Raw genomic sequence first — 25,871 nt, forward strand, 5'->3', positions numbered from 1 at the left:
TGAGCACTCTTAATCTGCTTTTTATATGCAGCAGTTAGAGTTTCACTGTGTCATGATTTCGGGCTATCCCGCTGTAGCCTGCCCGAGAGCTTCCAGTAGTGGTGCCAGAGCTTCCTTCCACCTGATTGCTTTCCTTACTGCTCCCCTCTTCTTCCAGCTGTGAGTGGCTGTGATTTGTGGGGGCAGCCAGTCATCTGGTATGGGGACTTCATTGAGGGTCACAAGTGCATATGAGAACCAATTCAGACCAAGACAGATCCCTTCCCCCATCCCTGTAGTGCAAATCTCCCTGTATTCTGGTGGCAGAAGTTTAAAGGCCTCAAGGACCAAGGTCAAGGGAATGATAGTGAGCCACTCCTCAGTTTCTCAAAACACTCTGTACCAGTAACTTGCCTGCCCTCAGCCCAGGTGCCTGGGCAGTTCTTTAACATTTAGCCTGTGTGAGCAACAGCTGGGGATTTTTAAATGTTTTTTCTTTTTTTAAAAATGTTTTTAGTTGTTGTTGTTTTTAGAAATGCAACCTTCTTCATAATAGGTAAACCTGTTGGAGCTGCCTAAAAGATAATGGAGACATTGGTTGTGTTAGACTTGTGGATTGACATCACCTGAAAATGTAACTAATGTGCCGATTCATCTGTTATTGAACACAGAACTCCCCTGTGCATCTGATTGTGACGAGTTGTATGCAGTGGCTATGGCCAAAAAAAGTTATAAAAAGGATGCTTTTTTTTGCTTAGGGGTAAAGAGGGGTTAGAGTATGGTTGTAAAACTCTGAGGCAGCTTTAGAAAACTCCATCTAAAACTGTCCAGGTATTGTTTACAGTGCCTGGATTGTGCCAAACCATTGTTGGTACACAAATGGCAACTTGTTTCTGAGCCATTCTGTAATCAGTTTATGGCATCTCTTTCAAAGAGGTAGGGCTGTCATACATGAGACCATAGATGTGGCAGGTGGGGAAAAAAAAATCTTGAATGTAGTTTTTGGAAAGTGGAGAGTGGTTATAACTAGATAGTTTTTACCCAGTTCCCAAGTACCTTCTCCATGAAACCTTATCTGACCTTCCCCTGATCCTGTCTGGATTAAAGGCAACATTCTGTGATAATTTATCACAGTATTTTATACCTCTTCCACTCGATTGATAGGTCCGTTATAGATTTCAAAGCATACATGATGACTGTGGCCATCTAAAATATTAACTGATAAAATTTAATAAAAACAGGGTTTTTATTTAGACCTTTTTGGTAGTAGACCTTTTTGGATCATGTGCCTTTCGAGGAGATACGTGCATTAAATATTATTCAATGTTGGGGCGCCTGGGTGGCTCAGTCGGTTAAGCGTCCGACTTCGGCTCGGGTCATGATCTCACAATTCGTGGGTTCGAGCCCCGCACTGGGCTCTGTGCTCACAGCTCAGAACCTGGAGCCTGTTTTAGATTGTGTGTCTCCCTCTCTCTCTCTCTCTACCCCTACCCTGCTCACGCTCTGTCTCTCTCTGTCTCAAAAATAAATAAACATTAAAAAAATATTATTCAATGTTATTAAAATTTAATGCTCTTATAGGGTAGAGTCTCCTAGTCTTATGAGTGCATTATTTAGAAACTTTCAGTTATACATAATGGATTGAACAGATATGTTTACATCCAACACTTGCTAAAACCTCACTAAAATAATAATAAAGGGGTAAAAAGGTAAAACATTTCGCAAGCGTGATTGGAATAAAAGAGGAGACAAAAAGTAATGTGAGTAAAATTTTGGGAGTTATAAAATAGGTAAGTGGCAGCTGACATAGCATTTTAGAGAAAGCTGAAGGCTAAGTGCCTGCATTGGGAAAAGAAAATAAACAAATTGATTAGGACCTTAGGCTCCAGAAAAGCTTAGGAATCAGAGGTACTCAGAACCTCTGAAGTTAGGGAAGTAAGTAGGGTAGAACAGGAAGATTGGTTGAAAGTCTGTATGAGAAACAATTGGACCCCTAAATCCCTTTCTTTACTTTGAGCTGCATGATAGCCACGTCTTCCTCACCCCAGCGGAAGATAGGAGATATTGACCAAGAGGCACTGTTGTACCACACACAGCTTGTCCATTTTGAAATGGACGCATGGGCACATGCAGTCCTCAAATTTAACAGTGAACCACTACCTCTAACCCCTTTCCCTCTTCAACTCTGAGAATGCTAGAACTAGGAATTTATCCTGTTTGCAGTGGGGGTGGGGAAAATATTGGAAGACTCATTTCTAGGGAAAAGCCAAGGGGGAGGACCTACTATACCTAATGGTTGGGAGTTTAGATTCCTGTCTGTTCATTATAGAGGGAAGCCCCCAAGCTGATGAGCAGCCTCAAACTACACACAGACCCTTTAATTAGCTGTGCTTTATAATTCCTCCCCTTTAAATAGAGACAGGCAGCCAAAGATTACTAGACATTTGAGGAAAGCCTCTAACATGAAAATCAGAGATCAAAACAAGTGGTGGGGACCAGGGGTGGGGGAAGAGGAAGAAAAGTAAAGATATTCAGAAATAGAAGATAATGCAGGGAGTGGAAGAAAATGGCTAAGAAATGATAATTAATATTCTCAGAGATAAGAGAAGCTATTTCTTTTTCGAAATAAGAATAAGATGACTAAAAAGGAACATTTCAAGAGATAACTCTTGAAAGTTTAAGATATGACGACAGAAATGAAAAGCTTAGTAGAAATGATTGAAAATGAAATTAAAGGAAAATCTTTCAAAAGTAGAACTTAAAGACAAAGAGATGCATAAATAGAAGAGAATGGGTAAGAAAGGTCCAACATACAAATAATAGAAGTTGCAGGAAGACAAAACAGAAGGAAGAATGGAAGAAAGCATCAAAGAAATAATACAAGAAGAAATATTCCAGAACTGAAGGTTTCTAAGGTAGTAGAACTGAGTTTTTAAGAATGAAGGGGCTTAGCCAGGGTTTGGAAACGTGGATGAAAATAGATCTCCACAAAGTGGAATTTCAGAAAAGTGGGGGAAAAGGGAATATCCAAAAAATATCTAGAGCCAAAAACAATCCCCAAAAGATCATAAACAAAGGCTTGGAATCGGAAAGACTTTGGATTTTTCAGTAGTTATATAAGAAGTGGGAAGACCATGGAATAGTGTTTTCAAAACTGAAAATTATTATCATCCTAAAATTATATATTCAGCCAAACCAGAATCAAGTGTGAGGATGAAATGCAGTCAGTCACCAGGCATGCAAGATCGCAAAAAATTTACCTCCCATCCATCTACCTTCAGGAAGTTACTGGAGAATATATTGCACCCAAACAAGTGACCAAGAAAGAGGAATCCTTAGGATCTAGGAAACTGGTGACACATTGTAGAATAGAGGTGAAGGTAATCCCTAGACTGACAGTTAAGTTGCAGGTTGAGAAAGAAGCCAGTCCAGAGAGGAGCATGGAATGCACACATCAGGTGGAATGTCTCCAAAATGGCAGCGGAGTGGGGGTCAGATCGGCTGGTGTATGTGGACACGTTGAGGGGAGGTGAAGAGTGCTGGAGAGTGTGCAGATGAATTAGTAAGACGAATAACTGCCTCTTTTTTATTTAACTTCAGGAAAAACCAAGATATTAAAGAAGGAAATGCGAAGATAGTACCCTGCATGGTTTAGGTGCAATTCCATATTGGTTGTTAAGATATTAGAATACTTATATCCTCACTGGTAAAGAACTGCTACGAGTGCCCTCCCCGTAGCCCATTACCTCCCTTAGGTCCCGTGGGCACCTCCCTCCAGTCTCCCCTGGAACCCAGTGATTAAAAGGTTAATAATTGTCATGGCACAGGTCCCCCAGGACCCTACTCACTCTCAGCCTCTGTTCTAATTGCTTAGAGTCAGGGTACCAATTAAATATTTCGAACATTACCCTTACTTAGTTGTGAATACTATTTACATAATCATAGTAGTATAAATATTGATTTAACTAAAAATTGTCATAAAATTATAGTGGGAGGATACAGGGAGGAAGAATGTATGGGGCAGGAAGGAAAGTTCTTATTTTCCATACTAGGAAATTCATAGATAATATCTGAAGCTGAAGAAAAATTTTAAAGCCATTAAATTTAAATTAAATTATAAGCAACATAGAAACATAGGCCAAATAGCTTAAAGTATTTAAAAGTGGTTCCCTCTGGGGAGTGGAAAGTGTGTGTGTGTGTGTGTGTGTGTGTGTGTGTGTGTGTGTGTCTGTCTGTCTATGTCTGTGTGTATGAGAGAGTGAAGGAGACACGGTACAAGGGACGGTTATTTTTTCTGAATGGAAAAAAGTTAATGTAAAATAAAACATTATTTCAAAAAACAACTTTCGTCTTGTAAAGAACTTTGATTTTCTTTTTTCCAGTGGCAGTATGATCACCTCACAGCTACCTATCTTCTGCTGCTAGCCAAGAAGGCTCGGGGAAAACCAGTTCGTTTAAGGCTTCCTTCTTTTTCCTGTGGACAAGCCAGTGATACCCCGTTCACAAACACCAAGGTAAATGTTAGAACCTTTTGTGTGAACACCGACTGCTCTGGCCTCATGCCTGCTCCATTCATGAGTGGGTCCACCACTGGTGTCAAGGAGCCAGAGGCAAGACATTTTATGATTTAGATATTTTTGGTGAGGAAAATGGGAAATTCAGAACTTGAACTCTAAAAATTTCAAAGTTAACATGGCATGGAAATAATCCTCTCTTCCCCTTTGTTTTTCACGAAAATAATTTTTGATTGTTGTAGAAGAATTTTAAGTCACAGATAAGCTAAAGGAAAATAGAACTTATGCATAAACCTACTCCCTGTAGATAATATAGTTTTATTTTACTATGACTTTCCATTCTTTTTTGGTGTGTTTATTTATATAATTTATTTTAAATGTTCAGTTTTGAGAGGCAAAGTGTGAGCGGGGGAGGGGCAGAGAGAGAGGGAGACACAGAATCTGAAGCAGGCTCCAGGCTCTGACCTATCAGCACAGAGTCTGACACGGGGCTTGAACTCATGAACCACAACACCATGGCCTGAGCCGAAGTTGGACGCTTAACTGACTGAGCCACCCAGGTGCCCCTATTTATATAATTTATGTATATAATTAATACAAGTGCTTTTAAAGGACACTTGTATTATTGGGTTGGGGATAAAAATTTTTAAAAATTATTGGGAGTAAGATTTCTGAAAATAGGATGTATTGTCTTTTATATGACATGAAATACTTTAATGAATATTTTGATACTCATTTATGTTGATGGTTTAGGTTTTTGTTTTGAGCAATAGTTATAGCTCATATAACTCAAATACCTTGTATGAATTTGTTGTGACCATATTTTTTCTACTTTTGTCCTTTTTGTCTCATTTTTCTTTGTCATGAGTGTTTAGAATGATGGAGAAGCTTTACATTTTTGGAAGCACCATGTCATTCCTAAGAACTCCCATTAGTCTCTATCTTCTGAGTTTTTGTTACCTCCCATGGTTTAAAATACTGCCTTCCAAATCCTTTGCTGGATGCGTGTGGGAACTTTGGAATATAATCAGTCTGATTAATTTAGGTTGCAATTTAAACTATTCTAGCACTAGGAAATTGTACTTTTATTATTCTCAGAGAGAGAGGTAGTTAGCTCTCTTTATTTAATCCAGTATAGCCCAAATGACTATGTGTGAAGTGATTTTATTTCTCTGCCTCTCAAAATTACGTCAAAAGAAAAGCTACCTTTTTCATGATCTTGTGTTGAATCTCCCTCTGACCTCCCTGAATTCCTTTAATGTTTCATTTAGATCTCTCTCTCTTTTTTTTTTTAAATGTTTATTTATTATTGAGAGACAGAGACACAGAGCGTGAGCAGGGGAGGGGTAGAGAGAGGGGGAGACATAGAATCTGAAGCAGGCTCCAGGCTCTGAGCTGTCAGCACAGAGCCTGATGCGGGGCTCGAACTCACAAACTGCAAGATCATGACCTGAGCCAAAGTCGGTCGCTTAACCAGCTGAGCCACCCAGGCGCCCCTAGATCTCTCTTTATGGCACTTATCAATCATGTGCTGCAGGTATAGGGAATCTTATGTCCCTTCCAGACCCTGTCAGTCTCTGCCTCTCTCCTTTCCTCCCTAGTTGGTCTTTTGGCCAAACTAAGCACTAAAAGTGCCAGGAGCTTTACTTAAAAGTGTACGGGTTTGTTTTTTTTTTTAAGTACCAGGAGCTACACTTAAAAGTGTAAAGGGATCTCTGAAGTGAAATAATGTCATTCCTGGGATGGTTTTCTAGTCTATTCTTGGAGAGTTTTGTTGGATTGGTGAATACACCATGCCCAGAAAGATCTTTTACCCATGGACTCCGTGAGTTGTCCTGTCACTCATCCTGCCCACATTTCCAGACCCTTTAAACTTTCAGACTGAAGTGAAGATCTTGGGGTCAAAGAGAACACAAAATCATGAACTCTGTTTCTGATCAAGGTAATTGCAGAATGGCGTTAGATAAGTCTGTACCTAGAATAAACTTCAGCAAAATTTTTACATTTATAACACCTTTGTTAACAGTTCTGAGATATTTTCCTAAGCCATTGAATTTTCTTACATCTGGATTGGCCCAATCTCAATTCACCTGCTTCTAAGAATTATGAAGTATTCAAGTATCTGGGAAGATACTTACTCTGTAATCTCTTTCAACTAATGAGCATTGACCCTGATCGTGTAATTATTTGGGCATTATTGAATCAATTTTTATGGTAGGTAGATATTTTAATAATAAGCAATAGTGTAGAAATAAAATTTTGGGTTATTTTCTGCTTTTTATGCAAATCATTAAAACTTGAAACATAGTTTCTTTGTACTGTTCTCCCCTTTGGTAGAATCACCCTTTTTTCTCTGAGGTGTTGTTTATAAGAAAGTAAGTAATCCTGAACTGCTAATCAACAGATGGCATTTTCAGCAAGACAATAATACAGTCTGATCCAGGAATCAGATTGGTTAAAGATTTGGTTTGGCTAAAGATTGAGAGGTCAAGAGGGCGAAAGTAAGAGGAAGAGAAGGAGGGAGTGAGTTGGGAGGGTAGGTGAGAGCTAGATTGTAGAGAGCTTTGAAATGCCATGTCAGAAGGGTTAGACTTTATGCTATAGGTAATGGGAACCATTGATTTTTGAGCAAGATAGGATAAGTCACTTGACAGGACTGTAATTTTGAAAAATGTATCCAGTGGTATATAGACTTGTTCAGTTAGGGATGTGTGTGTGCTGTTACTCTCTATGGCAGTGCTCGGGATGGCCATCGTTCGTTACTTTTCTCCACTGAGCCTAGATTTAGCTTTAGTATTTTTCTCCGGCTAGCACTCCATGTAGCCAGTTCTAGTTGATGATAATTGGAGAACTCTGTCATCCCTGGTTGAGAGGGTAGAAACACTGGTGGCACAGACCATACTGTCTGTTTGAATAGTTCAGGTCTGAGAAGATGTGTCCTTGAATTAGAACAGTGGCAGTGGGACTGGAAAGTAAATGGTGACGTATGAGAAATTCAAGTAAAATTGTCTGGCTGGCTTAACTAGATGTTGAATTTCGGAAATGGAAGGAGGGAGAAATAAAAGATCCAATTACACTCCATAGTCTTAGAATTTAGGGTGTGTCTAGTATACCCTTAGTTTATGGAGGCGGGGGAGATAAATGACTGTGGGGGTATTGTTAGCACAGGACCCCAAATACTCTGTCCCAGGAGACCTGTCTTAAAGCTAGTTTATTCCTACTGGGAAAAATTGCTACATATTCTGCATGTATTTGCAAAAAAAGAAACCTGTATTTCAAAGTCATTTCTTTTATGTTTTCTACTTTGTTAGAGCGCTTTTTTTTTTTTTGAAACATTTATTCATTTTTTGAGAGACAGAGTGAGCAGGAGAGGGGCAGAGAGAGAGGGATTCACAGATTCCGAAGCTGGCTCCAGGCTTGAGCTGTGAGCACAGAGTCCAATGGGGGGCTTGAACTCACGAACCATGAGATCATGACCTGAGCCAAAGTCGGATGTTTAACTGACTGAGGCACCCAGGCACCCCAGAGCTTTTTTATTTGTAGATTTGCAGTCGAGTTGTTTCTCTGGTGTTACAGTGATTATCTGATAATAAAGCCAAATTTATCTTTGGCTGAAGAGTATATATGTAAACATGTTCCAAGACATGTTTGAGAGTCAGAGATTCTCCTCATAATTTGTGTTGGCATTTTTTGACTTCCTGTTTTCTGTGCTGGACGGTGAGCTCCTTTAGTATACTATCTGATTTGTTTCTGCTTCCAGGGCCTTGCCCTGTGCCTCGAACATAATCTTTTAAAAATTGAACCATGATGGCATTGTCTCTGAGTTCTTCTATTTTTTGAATAGTCAAAGAATCTGAGTCTAGAAGATATGACAACAAGTGATGAAAATGATGTGGCTGGATTGATAGACTGTGACTGGTGTGGAGACAGTTCATCAATAGGTGTGACCACCCCACAAACACCACAGGTTGGTTATTTATTTTACTATTTAAAGCAGTGTATGTTGCCTAAATTATAAAAACATCTAGACTCTAATGTGAGTATGTATAGTAAGTCTGTGTAATATACGGTATTGGGTGTGTGCTTGCAAATTTAATGAATTCCTAAGCCATTGAAGACATTAATGAGAGATTTGTTGGAATATGAACAAAAGGGAAGCCATTTATTTCTAAGTTGAACAAAGCCAAGATTCCATTTTAGAGCACTTTACTGTTCCTCTTTTCGCTTGTCTTTTTCCCCCCTGCCCTCCCTTCCCCTCCCCTCCCCCTTTCCAAAAATGAAGTACAGCTTACATATAGTTAACTATTTGTTAACACTGTTTTAGTGTGCAGTTCTGTGTGTTTTGACAAATGCATACAGTCCTGTGACCACCATCAAAATCAAGAACAGTTCTGTTGCCCCCTCTCCTAGAGTCCCTCATTGTAGCCAACTCCCTATTCCCCCCAACTCAGAGTAGCAACTGATCTGTTTTCTTCTCCTTTTGATAATCTTTTTTTTTTTTTAATCTTATTTGGCATTTGTTGAACTTATTGGATGTACAGTGAATGTTATTCCTCCACTCTCTCTGAGGGGGCCACGGAGAGTGCACTCTCTTTGACAGCAGTGAAATACAGGAGCAGGTGTGCATGTTTCTACTCAGGGAAGCTCACTAGAGACTTAGAATCCAAAGTTTTTACTGGGGCTGGTTACACAGGCTCTCTATGTTGGTGGAATTCGTCACAATCACAGAAATTCTAGACTTCTAGAAGAAAAGCTGTCATTCATCATAAATCACACTGCTTGTAGTCTGTACAGTCTGGTACAGCAGGGTTTGGTGCTCCAGCCATACAAACAAACTTATCCCAACAATGTTGGGAATTTTCTAAAAGCTGGGTTACCTAGCTTCCATCCAGGACCTGCTAGGCTAACTCTTGTGTGCAGCAGGGCCCCTATTACATATGTGTAAGAGTGCTACCACATATATACTTAGGAGTGGAATGAGTATCTTCAGCGTTAACAGATAATGCCAGTTTTTTCCCCAAAGTGGTTTTATTAAGTATACTTCAACCAGAAGTAGAAGACTGTTCCCATTGCTTTACATAGTTATTAATACTTGATATTTTTGGCTATTTAATATTTTAATATTTAAATATTTGCTAATCTGGTGAGTATTAAGTTACATCTCCTACATTGAAAAGTCCATTCTTTCACCACCAGATCTACAGTGGTGCTTTGATCATATATCAAGTTGTCATAGGAGTGTATCTGTTTCTGGGCTATATTTTGTTTTATTGATTTTTTTTCACCAGTACTACACATCTTAATTACTTTAATTTTGTAATAGTTCTTCTCTCTGGTTGGCCAATTCTTCTTTAAGAATGTCTTGGCTACTCTTGTCCCTTTGCATTTCCATATACATTTTAGAATCATTTGGACAAACTTCACATACACTCAAAAATTGAAATTGCATTGAATTTAAGATTCAACTTGGGAAAAATTGAAATCTAGACCCTCAAATCCCCCTATCCATAAACATAGTATATCTCTTCATTTATTAGGTTTTAGTTAATTGCTTTTAATAAAGTTTTATAAATTTCCCCAGAAAGGTCTTATATTTTTATTAGATTTATTCCTAAATACTCTTATTTTTTTATTGCTGTTGGGAGTGGTAGGTCTTTTAAAATCACAGTTTTGTATCTGTTACTGGTGTATAGATATGAAATTGATTTTTGTGAATGATCTTATATTCAGTAACTTTCCTAAACTCTTAAATTCTTATAATGTGTCTGTGTATTTTTTTGAGTGTTCTGTGTACAAAAATATATCATCTATGGGTGGCAGTTTTGTTTCTGCTTTCTAATTCTTTTATTAACATTTTATTTATTTATTTATTTATTTTTTTTGAGTGATTGAGAGAGAGACTGTGAGCAGGAGAAGGGCAGAGAGAGAGGGAGACACAGAATCCAAGCAGGCTTCAGGCTCTGAGCTGTCAGCACAGAGCCTGATACGAGGCTCGAACTCATGAACCATGAGTTCATGACTTGAGCCAAAGTCAGATGCTTAACCAAATGAACCACCCAGGCACCCCTCTTCCTTTCTAATTCTTAAACCTTTAATATCTTTTGTTTTTTTTTATTACTGCACTTAGTAGACCTAGCAATATAGCAGACACTGTTTTTCCAAGTTGTAAAAAAGAATACTTCTTTTATCATTAAGTATGATGTATGTTCTCTCTTTCCCTCTTAAACCTTCCCCTTCCCACTCTCCCTCACTCTCCTTCTCCTTGTCAGCCTTCCTCTCTCCACTGCACCTCCCACCCTGTCTTTTTCAAGTTAAGACCTGTTTTTCATTTAGTTCTGGTCTGCTAAGATTTGTTTAAATTTTTCTTTTATAGTGTTTGTTTATTTTTGAGACACAGAGTGTGAGCAGGGGAGGGGCAGAGAGGGAGGGAGACACAGAATCTGAAGCAGGCTTCAGGCTCTGAGCTGTCAGCATAGAGCCTGATGCGGTACTTTGAACTCACCAATACGCGAGATCATGACCTGAGCCTGTGTTGGACGCTTAACCAACTGAGCCACCAGGCATCCATCCCTAAGATTTGTTTAAAGTCATGAATCTGTATTGTAGAAAATACCTATTGAGAAAATCATCTATTTTTGTTTCTTTCACTAGTTGATATAATTAACTACATTAAATAATGTAGTTTGTTATATGTTATATCAATAGTTATGATGTTAAGCCAGTCTTGTATTCTTTATATAAGCCCAGTTTACTACCTTTTTAATACACTGCTGGGGTTAGTTTGCTAATATTTTGTTTAGAATTTCTGCTTCTTTGTTCTTAAATGAAAATGTCCTATAGTTTTCTGTCTCATATAAGTCTTTTTTTCTTTTGAAAATTTTAGTTTTATTATTACAGACATTATACATGGATACATTCATCTTGTAAAACATTTAGACAATATAGAACAATGTCAAATAATGCATGAAAGTCTTTCTTCTCCTCTACTTGCATTCTATTCCATCCATCTGATTTTGGTATTGTGATTATAGTAGTCTTCTAAAATGAATTGGGATGTGTTCCTTTTTTATTCTCTGGAATGGTTTTTAAGAGCTAGGGATTGTATTTTCCTTGAATGCATATAGGACCATGCAGAAAGTATGAATTTGGTCCCTAAAATTGCAAATTATTAAAGGAGAATTTTGCTTCTCCAGAGTTAAGCCTAGGACAGACAACATTGTTGTGCTGTCCTCTTTACAGGGCGGATTTATATTTAATTCACAGTTTGATTTTAGATTTTTTAAAATAATTTTTTTAATGTTTAATTAATTAATTAATTAATTATTTTTAATGTTTCTTTATTTTTGAGACAGTGCAAGAGACAGAGTGCAAGCAGCGGAGGGGCAGACAGTGGGAGACACAGAATCTGAAGCAGGCTCCAGGCTGTGAGCTCTTAGCCCAGAGCCTGACGCGGGGCTCGAACTCACAAACTGCGAGATCATGACCTGAGATGAATTCGGACGCTTAACCGACTGAGCCACTCAGTCACCCCAATGTTTATTTATTTTTGAGAGAGAGGGAGAGAGAGAGAGGAAGAGTGGGAGGGGAAGAGAGAGAGGGAGACACAGAATCTGAAGCAGGCTTTAGGCTCTGCACTGTTAGCACAAAGCCTGATGTGGGGCTCGAACCCATGAACCATGAGATCATGACCTGAGCCAAAGTCAGAGGCTTAACTGACTGAGCCACCCTGGTGCCCCTAGTTTTGTTTTGTTTTTTAAGTCTATTTGTTTTGGAGAGAGAGAAACCACAAGTGGGGGAGGGGGAGAGAGAGGGAGAGAGAGAATCCCAAGCAGGTTGTGTCCTATCAGCAGGGAGCCTGACAAAGCCTTGTCGTGGTGGTCATGGGGCAACTGTGAGATCAAGACCTGAGGGGGCACCTGGGTGGCTCAGTCGGTTAAGTGGCCGGCTTCGGCTCAGGTCATGATCTCGCGGTCCGTGAGTTCGAGCCCTGCGTCGGGCTCTGTGCTGACAGCTCAGAGCCTGGAGCCCGTTTCAGATTCTGTGTCTCCCTCTCTCTCTGACCCTCCCCTGCTCATGCTCTGTCTCTCTCTGTCTCAAAAATAAATAAATGTTAAAAAAAAAAAAAAAAAAAAAGACCTGAGCTGAAGTCGGATGCTTCACTGACTGAGCCACCCCACCCTGCCTTTCATTTTAGTTATAGCCCCCTCTGGCTTTTCATGAGCACTTTGGTTCTAACTTACCACCTTGCGTAGGCCTAAGGCTTCCATGGCTGTTAACGTCCATGCTGCCGGTTATCCCAGGTGGTAGGTAGATGGCCTTAGAGCAATGGACAGCTTCAGCCTTTATTATATCTCTGGATTCATGCTCCTCTTCTTAGTTTAGCCTCTGAGGATTTTCCTTACTTTTTTGCAAGCTCAACCATAAATCCAAAATGATTAAAAAATATTTTGTATGCAACATTTCTGTTAAGAGTATTTTAACATGGTTTTTCTGCTGTAATCACTAAACACTTAGTTTTTGGTACACATTAGAGACAAACCATGGGAATCTAGGCATGGGAAACAATTCCTCAGGGATTTAATTGTGACCATTCTCAGTATTGCCTGAGATCTGGGTGTGTTTGATTTAACACTCAGCCTAAAACATGTTGAAAATGATCTGTCAGTAGAACAGACTAAAGTGATCTACGTGTACTAAAGAGAATTGAATATACATTTTTAAATTTCCTGGTATTGCCAATAATATCCTTTTGAGAGTATTTCATTTTAGTAAAAATGGTGCATGGTAATTTGCAAATGATTAAGGCATGTTGTAGAGAAATTGACTTTTCTTCTTCTTCATTGTGCTTTATCCAGTAACTTTTTTTTTTCCAGTTTGCCAAGCATTGGACAGAATCAAATGGTCTGGAATCTAAATCATTAACTCCAGTATTATGCAGAGCATCTGCCAATAAATTAAAGAACAAAGAGAATGTATATACGCCTAAGTCTGCTGTAAAGAATGATGAGTGCTTTGTATTTCCTGAGCCAAAGACTCCAGTTAATAAGAACCAGCATAAGAGAGAAATACTCTCCACACCAAATCATTACACTACACCCTCAAAAGGTATTTGCTATATACTGATCAGTGGTAAAGTACCTTCAAATTCTATTCTTAACCATCTAAGCACATAATAGGTCGGAAATGGCTAGCATTGCCCTCAGGAATTTATGCTTTTTTTATCCTATATTATTTGCATTGGTTGAAATGAAAGCATATTAGTCAACTTCTATTGATATTTTTTCTCTTTTTCACATATGTAAAGTTGAAGTATAGCATCATAGAATATCAAAGCCGAAAGGCAAGTTAGAGCTCATTTCATCCACCTGTTTTTTTTCACAGCTGAAGAACACAAGGCTCAGACGAGTGATTTGCCCAAGGTCATATATCCAGATTTAGACTTTGTTTTCTCCTTTGCCCCCACTTATGGTGACTAAAACTGAAGTCTCTGCTGAGCCCTGAGATCTCACTCATCTGGATCTCTAGTTCTGGTATCTGATCCTGCCCTTGCTCATATTTCAGAAGCACTCATAGTCATGTCCTTCTAGAGATCTAGATCTGCGTCCAGATATTACAACTTTCTCATTGTCTTTGGTTTCCTTATCAGCTCAGTCGTCACCAATTATTTAAGTGGTTTCTTTTATGACACCTCAGTGTTTTCTTGCTGGCCTCATTTAGGCACATTCTATTTTGTCAGTTCCTAGAACTGAACGCAGTTTTCTAGTGCTGGGTCTCATCAGGATAAGACTGTAAGCATCATGAGAGTAGAGATTCTGTCTGCCATTTTTGCAACATGGCATAGTATATGGTAGGGGTTGTCTTTATTGTCTGGTACTTAGTAGGTGCCCAGTGCCTGGTATATAGTGGGGCCATATCTGTTGAAAGAAAGAATGAATTAGAGAGAGCCTGAAGGGGTTTTATTTATTGTGATCTAGTCTATGTCACTTTTTAAAAAATTGTTATTTTTAGAGAGCATGATCGTGAGTGGGGGAGAGGGGCAGAGGGAGAGAGAGGGAGAGGAAGAGAGAGAGAGAGAGAGAGAGAGAGAGAGAGAGAGAGAGAGAATCTTAAGCAGGCTCCACGTTCAGCATGGAGCCTGACACAGGGCTCGTTCCCACAACCCTGGGATCATGACCTGAGCCCAAATCAAGAGTCGGATGCTCAACTGACTGAGACACCTAGGTGCCCCCAAGTCACTTTTTAAAATGACTCCTAAACCTTTTTGGCCTTTTTTTCTAGCAATTGTAACCTACTCTTGTTTTATGTTAAGAGTCTAATGAACCCAAACTCCAAGACCTTGCCATGTGAAGTGCTGCTAAATCATGTCCTGCCATTGTGCTTCTAATTTGCTAATGGGCCTGATAGCCAGTTCCAGAGCTCTACTTCTTGTAAAGATATTATGATCAACTTTGTCAGAATATTTACTGGAAGTTCTGTTATTCTGTTAATTGCATTCTCTCGTTCATCAGCTCAAACAACACTTTCCCCAGAATTGTGAAGCTAGCTAGTTTGGTGTGATAAGTATGTATAGCTGCCTGGGGTTATTATGAGGGTTCAGTGAGGTAACATTTGGATATTAAGGTCGGATGTTACTAGTAGTAGCTGCTATTGCATTTTTTTCCTAATGGGGTATTTCTCTTCTGTTACTTGTTAATATAGCTACAGTATCGTTTGTGAATCGGGGTTGGGTAGGGAGATAAGATGGACTTTAACTCATTGAGGGATTTTTTTTTTTTTTAATTTTAAATGTTTATTTATTTTTGAGAGAGACAGAGACAGACTGTGAGCGGATTAGGGGCAGAGAGAGAGGGAGACACAGAATCCGAAGCAGGCTCCGGGCTCCGAGCTGTCAGCACAGAGCCCGATGCGGGGTTCAAACCCACGAGCTGTGAGATCATGACCTGAGCTGAAGTCGGAGGCTCAATAGACTGAGCCACCCAGGCGCCCCAGAGGGCTTTTTTTTTTTTTAAGCCTTTGATGCTTATAGTTCCTTCTATTATTGAGTATGTGTTTTTAACTTAAAAAAATTTTTTTTAATGTTTATCTTTGAGAGAGAGAGAGAGAGAGACAGAGTGTGAGCGGGGGAGGGACAGAGAGAGAGAGAGAGAGGGAGACACAGAATCTGAAACAGGGTTCAGGCTCTGAGCTGTCAGCACAGAGCCTGACACGGGGCTTGAACCCACAAACCACGAGATTATGATCTGGGCTGAAGTTGGATGCTTAACCAACTTAGCCACCCAAGCGCCCTGTGTGTTTTTACTTTTTATGTAATTCTGAAAGTTTTGAAACATGGATAGTTTGGAATTTATAATCTTAATGTATCATCAGTTTGCATAGAAAACTTCCTCTCAGTTTGTGAGAAAGATTGTGTTGGTCTAAAGTTATTATTGGCTATTTTTCTTTAAACATAAGAGCCACCTACAGAAGCTACTGGCTAAAGCCCTGATTGATAGCTTCCATTAGTGCTGTGTACTTTACTTTCTTTCATCTGAGTCATTTTTCACATAAGCATTAATCACTTTTCTTAATCTGGTACAATACAGTCAGCAATACTTCATCAACGAGTAACTATGTATAATAGTAGATACTCCTTGTATACAAAGATGAAAATATTTTCAGATACTATTTTCTTGTTCTCATGGAACCAGTGAAAATAGTCCTGATAGTCATAAACAAAACAAAACAAAATCTTTAATATCATCTTAAAAACTTGATATCATATGCTTGTTATAAAGTGTTGTTCCCTCTAAAGGGTATGTAACTTTTAGATCATAAACAAAAAGTTAACTAAATAGTGGTAACCAGATTTGTTATTGTGAATTTGTCACAAATTATCTGGATACAAATACCCTACTAGAATGAAACACAAAATTCTAGAATAGAATTTATATTCTAGAATATAAAAATAACAAAAGCTCACACTGTTTAAAGCTTTTGTCAAGCCTTCATGGGGACTGTTCTCTTTGCCTAACAGGAGTTGAGTAGGGCAAAGAATTGAATGAATACCTCTCAATACTATTTTGAATTAAAAGCACAAATTGGATCCTTGTATAAATACAGATTGACTTTTGTTTATAGAAAGGAGAATCAGTAGTCATAAAATCTGTATTTATATGATCTATTTAAATTTGTCATATAATATTTATAATAAAATTTTAATCATGGACTCGGTTTTGCAGTGAAGGAAAAGAAGAGCCACACATGCAAAGCCAAAATGATTTTGTTTTTATTATCAATCACATGGAAATAATTCTTTAAATAAGTAGAGCCTTAACACCACTGGCCAAGTGATTACAGTATTTCTGAGTCAATGAATAAGTGATGTATGCATTATTGACAAAAATTTTGAAACCATAATATGTCAGCTACATATGGTTTGTGTTTGTTGTTTTTCTAATAGCCAGAAACCAGTGCCTGAAAGAAACTCCTGTTAAAATGCCAATAAATTCAGCAGGAACAGAGAAGTTAATGACAGGTGTCATTAGCCCTGAGAGGCGGTAAGTGTTCTGTTTTTTAGATTCTTTGATCTTTAGTATATGTAGCCAGATTTTCTTTTTTCACGTATGATCAGCCTGATTAAGGTAACAAGCCATTGTGTAAATTATGTCGGAGACTGCAGAAATGTCTAGCTGAATGCGGATGGCCTATGGCCATTACTGTAGCTGTTGTTGCTGCCTTCCTCATGGGGAAGAAATCTGAAACTCTTCAGCAGTAGGACTGGCATCTTAACGTACAGCAGCTTGGGAAGACAGTGGCTCTGGCCCCATCCACATAGTCCCCTTTCTGAGGCCCATCTTTTCTGATGCTTCTCCTGGTAGAGTGTAGACATCCACTGATAGCAGTTCTTCATATAGTAAAGATACCAACTGGTGTGTCAAAGAAAACTCATCCCTCTTGTATGGACATGGACAGTTTGGCAGCATTGGCGTCCCTTCATTGTCTTTATTTTTTAATTTTAAAAAATGTTTATATTATTTATTTAAGTAATCCCTGCGTCCTGTGTGGGGCTCGAACTCACGACCCTGAAATCAAGAGTTGCATGCTCCTCTGAGCGAGCCAGCCAGACGCCCCTCATCGTCTATAATAGCTATTTTTTTATTTTATTTTATTTATTTATTTATTTTTTTAAATTTTTTTTTTTTTTTAAACGTTTATTTATTTTTGAGATAGAGAGAGACAGAGCATGAACGGGGGAGGGGCAGAGAGAGAAGGAGGCACAGAATCGGAAGCAGGCTCCAGGCTCTGAGCCATCAGCCCAGAGCCCGACGCGGGGCTCGAACTCGCGGACCGCGAGATCGTGACCTGAGCTGAAGCCGGACACTTAACCGACTGAGCCACCCAGGCGCCCCTATTTTTTTATTTTTATTTTTAAATGTTTTTAAAGTTTATTTTGAGAGCGAGAAAGATAGTGTAGGCACATGAACAGGGACGGGGCAGGGAAGAGAGAGAGGGAGAGAGGATCCCAAGCAGGCTCCACACTGTCAGCACAGAGCATGACATGGGGCATGATCAGACACTTAACCAACTGAGTCACCAAGGCACCCCTATAATAGCTATGTTTTATTTATTAAAAAAATTTTTTTTTAATGTTTATTTATTTTTGAGAGAGAGAGAGAGAGACTGAGTGTGAACAGGTGAGGGGCAGAGAGAGAGAGGGAGACACAGAATCTGAAGCAGGCTCCAGGCTCTGAACTGTCAGCACAAAGCCCGACGTGGGGCTCAAACCCACAAACTGCAAGATCATGACCTGAGTGAAAGTCGGATGCTTAACCGACAGAGCCACCCAGGCACCCCAGTGTAATAGCTATTTTTTAAAGAAGGATCCATTTTGAGGGCAGTTGAGGAAATTAGACTGTGAACTACATATTAGACAGTACTGTGGCATTATCAGTTTTCTTGATGGTATTGTGGTTATGTAGAAAATGTCGTTATTTGTTGGGTATGTGTGCTGAAGTGTTTCAGAGTGAAGTCTCATGGTATCTTCAGATGGGTTACCTTTAGATGGTTCAGCAAAAATGTGCATATATTTAATGTATTCATTTATATATGTAGAGAAGGCAAATGTGGTGAGACATTAACAACTGTTGAATCTAAGAGGATATATATATGGGGTTCATTGTACTCTTCACCCAACTTTTCTGTATATTTTTTTTTAAAAAGCTAGGGGAAAAATAGTTTTGCCAAGGGGCAGTTGGCTGAGGGGAGGGGTGATGGCTGTGTTCCAGTGGGAGATGGCTTTTGTGCTTCCTGAGTAGTGAGCTGGACTGGCCTTGGCATTCGCCTTGGCATACTTGAACGGCTTGTGACAGCCCCGACTGGCAGGAGGCCCAGTTTTACTCATGGATTTTTTTTCTTTTTAAGATGTCGCTCAGTGGAACTAGATCTCAACCAAGCACACGTAGAGGATACTCCAAAAAGAAAAGGAACCAAAGTGTTTGGGAGCCTTGAAAGGGGGTTGGATAAGGTTATCACTGTGCTTACCAGGAGCAGAAGGAAGGGCTCTGCCAAAGATGGGCCAAGAAGACTAAAGGTAAGTGCACTGGAATTCTTTAGTATGGATTTCAGAAGCTGGCTGCTAACCAGACTATTTTTCTTTTCCAAGAGAAGTACTGAATGAATGAATGAATGAATGAATGAATGAATGAATGATTTTTTATTTTATGCGTTTTGATGCAGTGGGCTTTGAGAATGCAGAGGTAAATTATACAGACTTGCTCTTTCCAAGGAGCGAATAACTATAATCCAAATATTCAAGTGGAGAGATTAATCACAGAGGCAATATGGAGGCAGGGAAACATGGGGCATATGGAGGAACTGAGAGCTGCCTTAAGGATGGGGATTTGAGCTTAATTGTCATATCTCTGGCATGTAGAAGAGTCTCTGACACATGGATATCTCTGTAGGCCCTCACAAAATATTTGAATGCATGAGAAGTGAATTTGAACTTTGAGTGTGGTGTATGTGAAGAAAATACTGAGCAGCACACTGGGAAGGTAGGCTGAGAGGTCCTCACAGGCCTAAGAGGTTTGGAACTTTGATAGTCCTGTCATGCTTCAAAAGGCTTAGTGTGTCAGTGGTATGGGCAATATGTTCAATGGGGAAAGGAAAGGAAAAAGAAGTGATTAGTAGATATAAAATACTTCTTACTCTCTTGGATTCTCTCTGAGCATTCCTTCAAACATCTAATGAATGACATTTTTGTTTGGGGGAAGTAAGAGGTAAAGGTATAAATAAGACTCCACTTGGAAATGACATAGCCCATGTCATTGAGGATCTCATAGAGTGGCAGTGAAGACAGGCAGGGATATTACTCTGTGCTGTAATAAAAACATGTTCCAAGAGGAGGGAAGAGGAGATGGTAGTGTTCTCTGTGATTTGGGGACTGGGTCTCTTCAGGTTTTGCACTGAGACTCTCATTTGGGACAAATCTGGGCCTGTTTGGGGAAGGAAAATGATGAGCTGTTGGATAGAAGTGTGCTTCCGGGGAGAATATTCAGATATATCCTGTTTTAAAGTGGAAGAAGATAGGACTTATCCATTAATATCTGTTGCCTGTTGAACTTGTATAATGTACTGAAAAGTTTTGCATATGGCTGTTTATTAGGTATATTTTGTTCTTTTGTTCTAAGATTTCTGTAGATGGAGACAGTTATGAAATATTTCAAACACTGACATTGGGATCAAGAACACCATAGTGCTGGGGCGCCAGGGTGCCTCGGTTGGTTAAGTGTCCGACTTCAGCTCAGGTCATAATCTCATGGTTCATGGGTTCGAGCCCCACATTGGGCTCTGTGCTGACAGCTCAGAGCTTGGAGCCTGCTTCAGATTCCATGTCTCCCTCTCTCTCTGCCCCTCCCCTGCTTGCGCTCTGTCTCTTTCTCAAACATGAATAAACGTTAAAAAAAAAAAAATTAAGAAAACCATAGTGCCATTTTCCTGAAAAACATTAGATAAAGAAAATTAAGGAAACATGTCCAATCATATACATTATTGAGAAGCTAAGCAGTTGTCAAATACTAGTGGATAATACCCTAAAAATGTTCACCTGTGTAAATTGGTTGGCCCCTGAATGCATTTTCCAGTAGGAACTGCTAAGATGTTAGTTGATTTTCCAGGGATTCTCCACTACTTCCAGGATGTAGGAGAAAAACCACAGATTGGGAATGAGAAGACCTGAGTTCTAGCTTCAGCTTGGTACTTTGTAGCTTGGATAAGTCGTTTTATCCCTGCCTGCCTCAATTTCCATATTTGTAAAAACTGGAGATAATTTCTACCCCAGCACCTTCATAGAGCCGGGATGCATAAATAAAGCTGCCTCTGTGAAATATACGTGAAATGCTCTATTATATAAGGTATTCCAGTTTTTTTTTAAATTTTTATTACTGAAGTATAGTTGACATACCATGTTACATTAGTTTCATGTGTACAACATAGTGACTTCATGATTGTGTACATTATGCAGTGCTCACCGTGATGAGTGTGGTTATCATCTGGCACCATACTATGTTATTAAAATGTTTTTGATTGTATTCCCTGTGCTGTACTTTTCAGAGAGAGAGCATATGCACAAGTGGGGAAATGGGGCAGAGAGAGAGACAGAGAGACAGAGAGACAGAGAGAGAGAGAGAGAGAATCTTAAGTAGGCTTCATGCTTAGTGTGGAGTCTGATATGGGGCTCTATCCCACAACCCTGGGATCATGCTTGAACCTATATCAAGAGTCAGATGCTCAACTGACTGAGCCACCCAGGCATACCAAAGGTGTTCCAGTGTTGAGTGAAATTATCATCCACGTTGAGCATTTTTAACCCTAATGTAGCAGAACCATAGTCCTCATTAACACACATCTAACATCAGAAACTTGATCTAACTTTGGATCTGTAACTCTTTTAAATGGTTTAAGTTTTTGCAGAACTGCAGGCCTCGCTTTAGAAAATTTGTTTCATTTTTTCTACCTACTTCTTTTTATTTTTTAATGTTTATTTATTCATTTTTGAGAGAGAGAAAGAGAGGCACAAGTGGGAGAGGAGCAGAGAGAGAGAGGGAAACACAGAATCTGAAGCAGGCTCTGAGCTGTCAGCACAGAGCCTGACACGGGGCTCAAACCCACAAACCGCGAGATCATGACCTGAGGCAAAGTCAGACTCTTACCCGACTGAGCCACCCAGGCGCCCTTCTACCTATTTCTTACATTAAAAAATTATAAACTTAAGAGTGAAACCATATGGTATCTGTCTTTCTCTGTATGGCTTATTTCACTTAGCATCATGCTCTCCAGTTCCATCCACGTTGCTACAAAAGGCCATATTTCATTCTTTCTCATTGCCATGTAGTATTCCATTGTGTATATAAACCACAATTTCTTTATCCATTCATCAATTGATGGACATTTAGGCTCTTTCCATAATTTGGCTATTGTTGAGAGTGCTGCTATAAACATTGGGGTAAAAGTGCCCCAATGCATCAGTACTCCTGTATCCCTTGGGTAAATTCCTAGCAGTGCTATTGCTGGGTCATAGGGTAGGTCTATTTTTAATTTTCTGAGGAACCTCCACACTGCTTTCCAGAGTGGCTGCACCAATTTGCATTCCCACCAACAGTGCAAGAGGGTTCCCGTTTCTCCACATCCTCTCCAGCATCTATAGTCTCCTGATTTGTTCATTTTGGCCCCTCTGACTGGCGTGAGGTGATATCTGAGTGTGGTTTTGATTTGTATTTCCCTGATGAGGAGCGACGTTGAACATCTTTTCATGTGCCTGTTGGCCATCCGGATGTCTTCTTTAGAGAAGTGTCTATTCATGTTTTCTGCTCATTTCTTCACTGGGTTATTTGTTTTTCGGGTGTGGAGTTTGGTGAGCTCTTTATAGATTTTGGATACTAGCCCTTTGTCCGATATGTCATTTGCAAATATCTTTTCCCATTCCGTTGGTTGCCTTTTAGTTTTGTTGGTTGTTTCCTTTGCTGTGCAGAAGCTGAGAAACTTAACAGAAACCCATGGGGGAGGGGAAGGAAGAAAAAAAAAAAAAAGAAAGAAGTTAGAGTGGGAGAGAGCCAAAGCATAAGAGACTGTTAAAAACTGAGAACAAACTGAGGGTTGATGGGGGGTGGGAGGGAGGGGAGGGCGGGGGGTGGGTACTGAGGAGGGCACCTTTTGGGATGAGCACTGGGTGTTGTATGGAAAGCAATTTGACAATAAATTTCATATATTGGAAAAAAAAATTAAAAAAAATTATAAACTTAGAAAAGTTAGAAGGATGGTACAAAGAACACCTTAGTTTGTTAAGATGAAGATCATGTATAGTTAAGCCTCTTGTAGGCTTTTTTACAGATTGTTGAAAAAAATCTGAAATTTGAACAGATAAATTAGGATTAATTTTTTTTAATGTTTATTTCTTTATTTTGAGAGAGAGAGAGAGAGAGAGAGTGAGCATGTGCACAAACGGGAGGGGCAGAGACAGAGGGAGAGAGAGAATCCCAAGCAGGCTCCATGCTGACAGTGCAGAGCCTGACATGGGGCTCGATCTCACAAACCATGAGATCATCACCTGAGCCGAAATCAAGAGTTGGATGGCACCCAGGCGCCCCAGATTAATTCTTTATTTTACACAAGGAATCACTTAAATTGTATTTGGAAGTGTTCTGTTGATTATCTTGACAAAGCCAATTTAGTTTGGTGAAACAGCCCTGGATGGGGACCCAGCAGACAGAGGGTCCTTGTCATAGCTGTGCCACTTGTTCCTTTTATAACTTGAAGCTGGGTCCCTAAACTCTGGTCATTGAACACTCACCTGCAGATGGGCATATCACCTGCACTGCTATTTATCTAGTATTTTCTTTATACTGACTCTTAAAAAAAAAAAAAGATTTATAGAGGTATAATTGACCTAAATAAATGACCTGTACCTCTTAAAAGTGTGTGATTAATATACTTTGGCATTATATAGACACCTGTGAAACTGTCAACACAATCAGGAGGACTAGCTTTTTAAAATCTTAAGTCTATTTATTTAAAAGTTTGTTTATTTATTTATTTTGAGAGTGAGCGAGTGAGTGCAAATGGAGGGGCAGAAAGAGAGGTGAACAGAGGACCTGAAGTGGGCTCTGTACTGACAGCAGAGAGCCCAATGTGTGGCTCAAACTCATGAACTGTTAGACCATGACCTGAGCTGAAGTTGGACTCAAAATTTTAATTTTTTTTAATTTATTTTTGAGAGAGAGAGATTGAGAGAGAGAGAGAGAGAGAGAGACAGTGCGAGTAGGGGAGTGGCAGATAGAGAAGGAGACACACAATCTGAAATAAGCTCCAGGCTCCGAGCTGTCAGCACGGAGCCTGATGTGGGGCTTGAACCCATGAACTGTGAGATCATGACCTGAACTGAAGTCAGACTCTTAACTGACTGAGCTACCCAGGTGTCTGATCTTAAGTTTACTTTTAAAGAAACTATATGTTACTAGTTTTTGCTGATTATGTTTTTCTAAATCAGATTGGAACAAATATATAAATACTAAATAAAAATACAGTTGACCCTTGAATGACATGGGTTTGAACTGCATGGGTCACTTACATGTATATTGTTTTAAACAGGTATATTGGGAAAATTTGGGGGGGACTTGCAACAATTTGGAAAAACTCAAAAACGGCGTGGCCCAGAAATATCAAAAAAATTAAGAAAAAGATATGTAGATATTAGTCTATTTGATCATTTACCCTACCATAAGATATAACAGATATAAAAAGTTAAAATTTATCATAACTTACGCACACAAACACATACTGTACATGGTGCCATTCACAGTTGAGAGAAATGTAAACAAACTTAAAGATGCAGTATTAAATCATAACTGCATAAAATCAACTGTAATATGCTTTACTACTGTAATAATTTCGTAGCTATTCTTCTGTTGCTCTTGCGGTGAGCTTGTGTTGTGAGTATCTGCTTAAAAACGCCGTGTGATGCTAATCGTCTCCACGTGAGCAATTGGTCCCTTCAGTGAATTGCATATCACAGTCAAAAATGATCTTTTGTGGTTCTTGCATATTTTTCACATTTAAATACGTTTAAAACGTATAAATCACGTGTATCGCAATGCCATACACCTTGAGTAACACCAGGGGACCTGTATGAAGTGCCAGTAGTGATGCTGGATGTGCTCCCGAGAAGCAGAGAGAAGTCATGACTTTACAAGAAAAAGTTGAATTGCTTGATATGTACCATAGATTGATGTCTGTGGCTGCGGTTGCCCACCATTTCCAGATAAATGAATCCAGTGTAAGGACCATTGTTTAAAAAAAAGAAAAGGGAAACTCATGAAGCCATTGTGGCAGCTATGCCAACAGGCACAAAAACCTTGCATTTTTTGCAAAATACTTTTTTTTAATCTCGTATTGAAAATGCAGCTTTAACGTGGGTGTAGGATTGCTGTAAGAAGGGCATACCTATAAGCTTTATATGATTTGAGAAAAGATGAAGTCATGTTATGACTACTTAAAACAAAAAGAAGGTGAGGTATCTAAAGCTGGAGAATTTAATGCCAGCAAAGCATGGTTTGATGATTTTAGAAAGAGATTTGGTTTAAAAAATGTTAAGATAAGGGGCGCCTGGGTGGCACAGTCGGTTGAGTGTCGGCTTGGGTCATGATCTCGCAGTTGACTAGTTCGAGCCTCGCATTAGGCTCTGTGCTGACAGCTCAGAGCCTGGAGCCTGCTTCGGATTCTGTGTCTCCCTCTCTGCTTCTTCCCCGCTCATGCTCTGTCTCTCTCTGTCTCAAAAATAAAGATAAACATTAAAAAAAAAAGTTAAGATAACAAGAGAAGCAACTTCTGCTGACCAAGAGGCAGTAGATACTGGTTCCCAGATGCCATTAAGAAAATCATTGAGGAAAAAGAATATCTTCCTGAATAGCAGACAAAATTACCCTATTCCGGAAAAAAAAAATGCCACAAAAGACATTGACTAGTAAGGAAGAAAAAGAAGCACTAGCCTTTAAGGCAGGAAGGGATAGGCTAGCTCTACTATTCTATGCAAATGCAGTTGGTTTTATGATCAGCACTGCCCTTGTCTTATAAAGCTGCTAACCCCTGAGGCTTGAAGGGAAAATATGACCATCAACTGCCAATCTTTTGGTTGTACAAGAAGATATAGACAATAAGAACTCTCTTTCTGGATAGATTTCATCAATGAAGTCAAAAAGTACCTTGCCAGTAAGGGACTGCCTTAATTTTTTTATTTTATTTTATTTATTTTTAGAGAGAGAGCAGGGGAGAGGAGCAGAAGGAGAGAGAGGGAGAGAGGGAGGAAGGAAGGATCGATCTTAAGTAGGCTCCATGCTCAGTGCAGAG

At 39.4% G+C, this 25,871-nt stretch overlaps 1 protein-coding gene across 3 annotated transcripts in view; it reads left to right on the plus strand.

Moving 5' to 3' along the window:
* The window catches only part of MELK (maternal embryonic leucine zipper kinase), a 92,904-nt gene that overhangs the window by 61,464 nt on the left and 5,569 nt on the right, over positions 1–25,871 (plus strand). For all 3 annotated transcript variants that reach the window (XM_019454480.2, XM_019454482.2, XM_019454483.2), the window contains exons 12-16: positions 4,362–4,493; positions 8,338–8,460; positions 13,367–13,598; positions 16,933–17,029; positions 18,894–19,062. In XM_019454480.2, the coding sequence (XP_019310025.1) occupies positions 4,362–4,493; positions 8,338–8,460; positions 13,367–13,598; positions 16,933–17,029; positions 18,894–19,062 (753 nt within the window). The remainder of the gene's footprint in view (positions 1–4,361; positions 4,494–8,337; positions 8,461–13,366; positions 13,599–16,932; positions 17,030–18,893; positions 19,063–25,871) is intronic.

Source organism: Panthera pardus, unplaced genomic scaffold (genome assembly GCF_024362965.1).
Source record: "Panthera pardus isolate Hobbes unplaced genomic scaffold, ASM2436296v1 HiC_scaffold_20, whole genome shotgun sequence".
NCBI classification, from domain to species: Eukaryota; Metazoa; Chordata; class Mammalia; order Carnivora; family Felidae; genus Panthera; species Panthera pardus.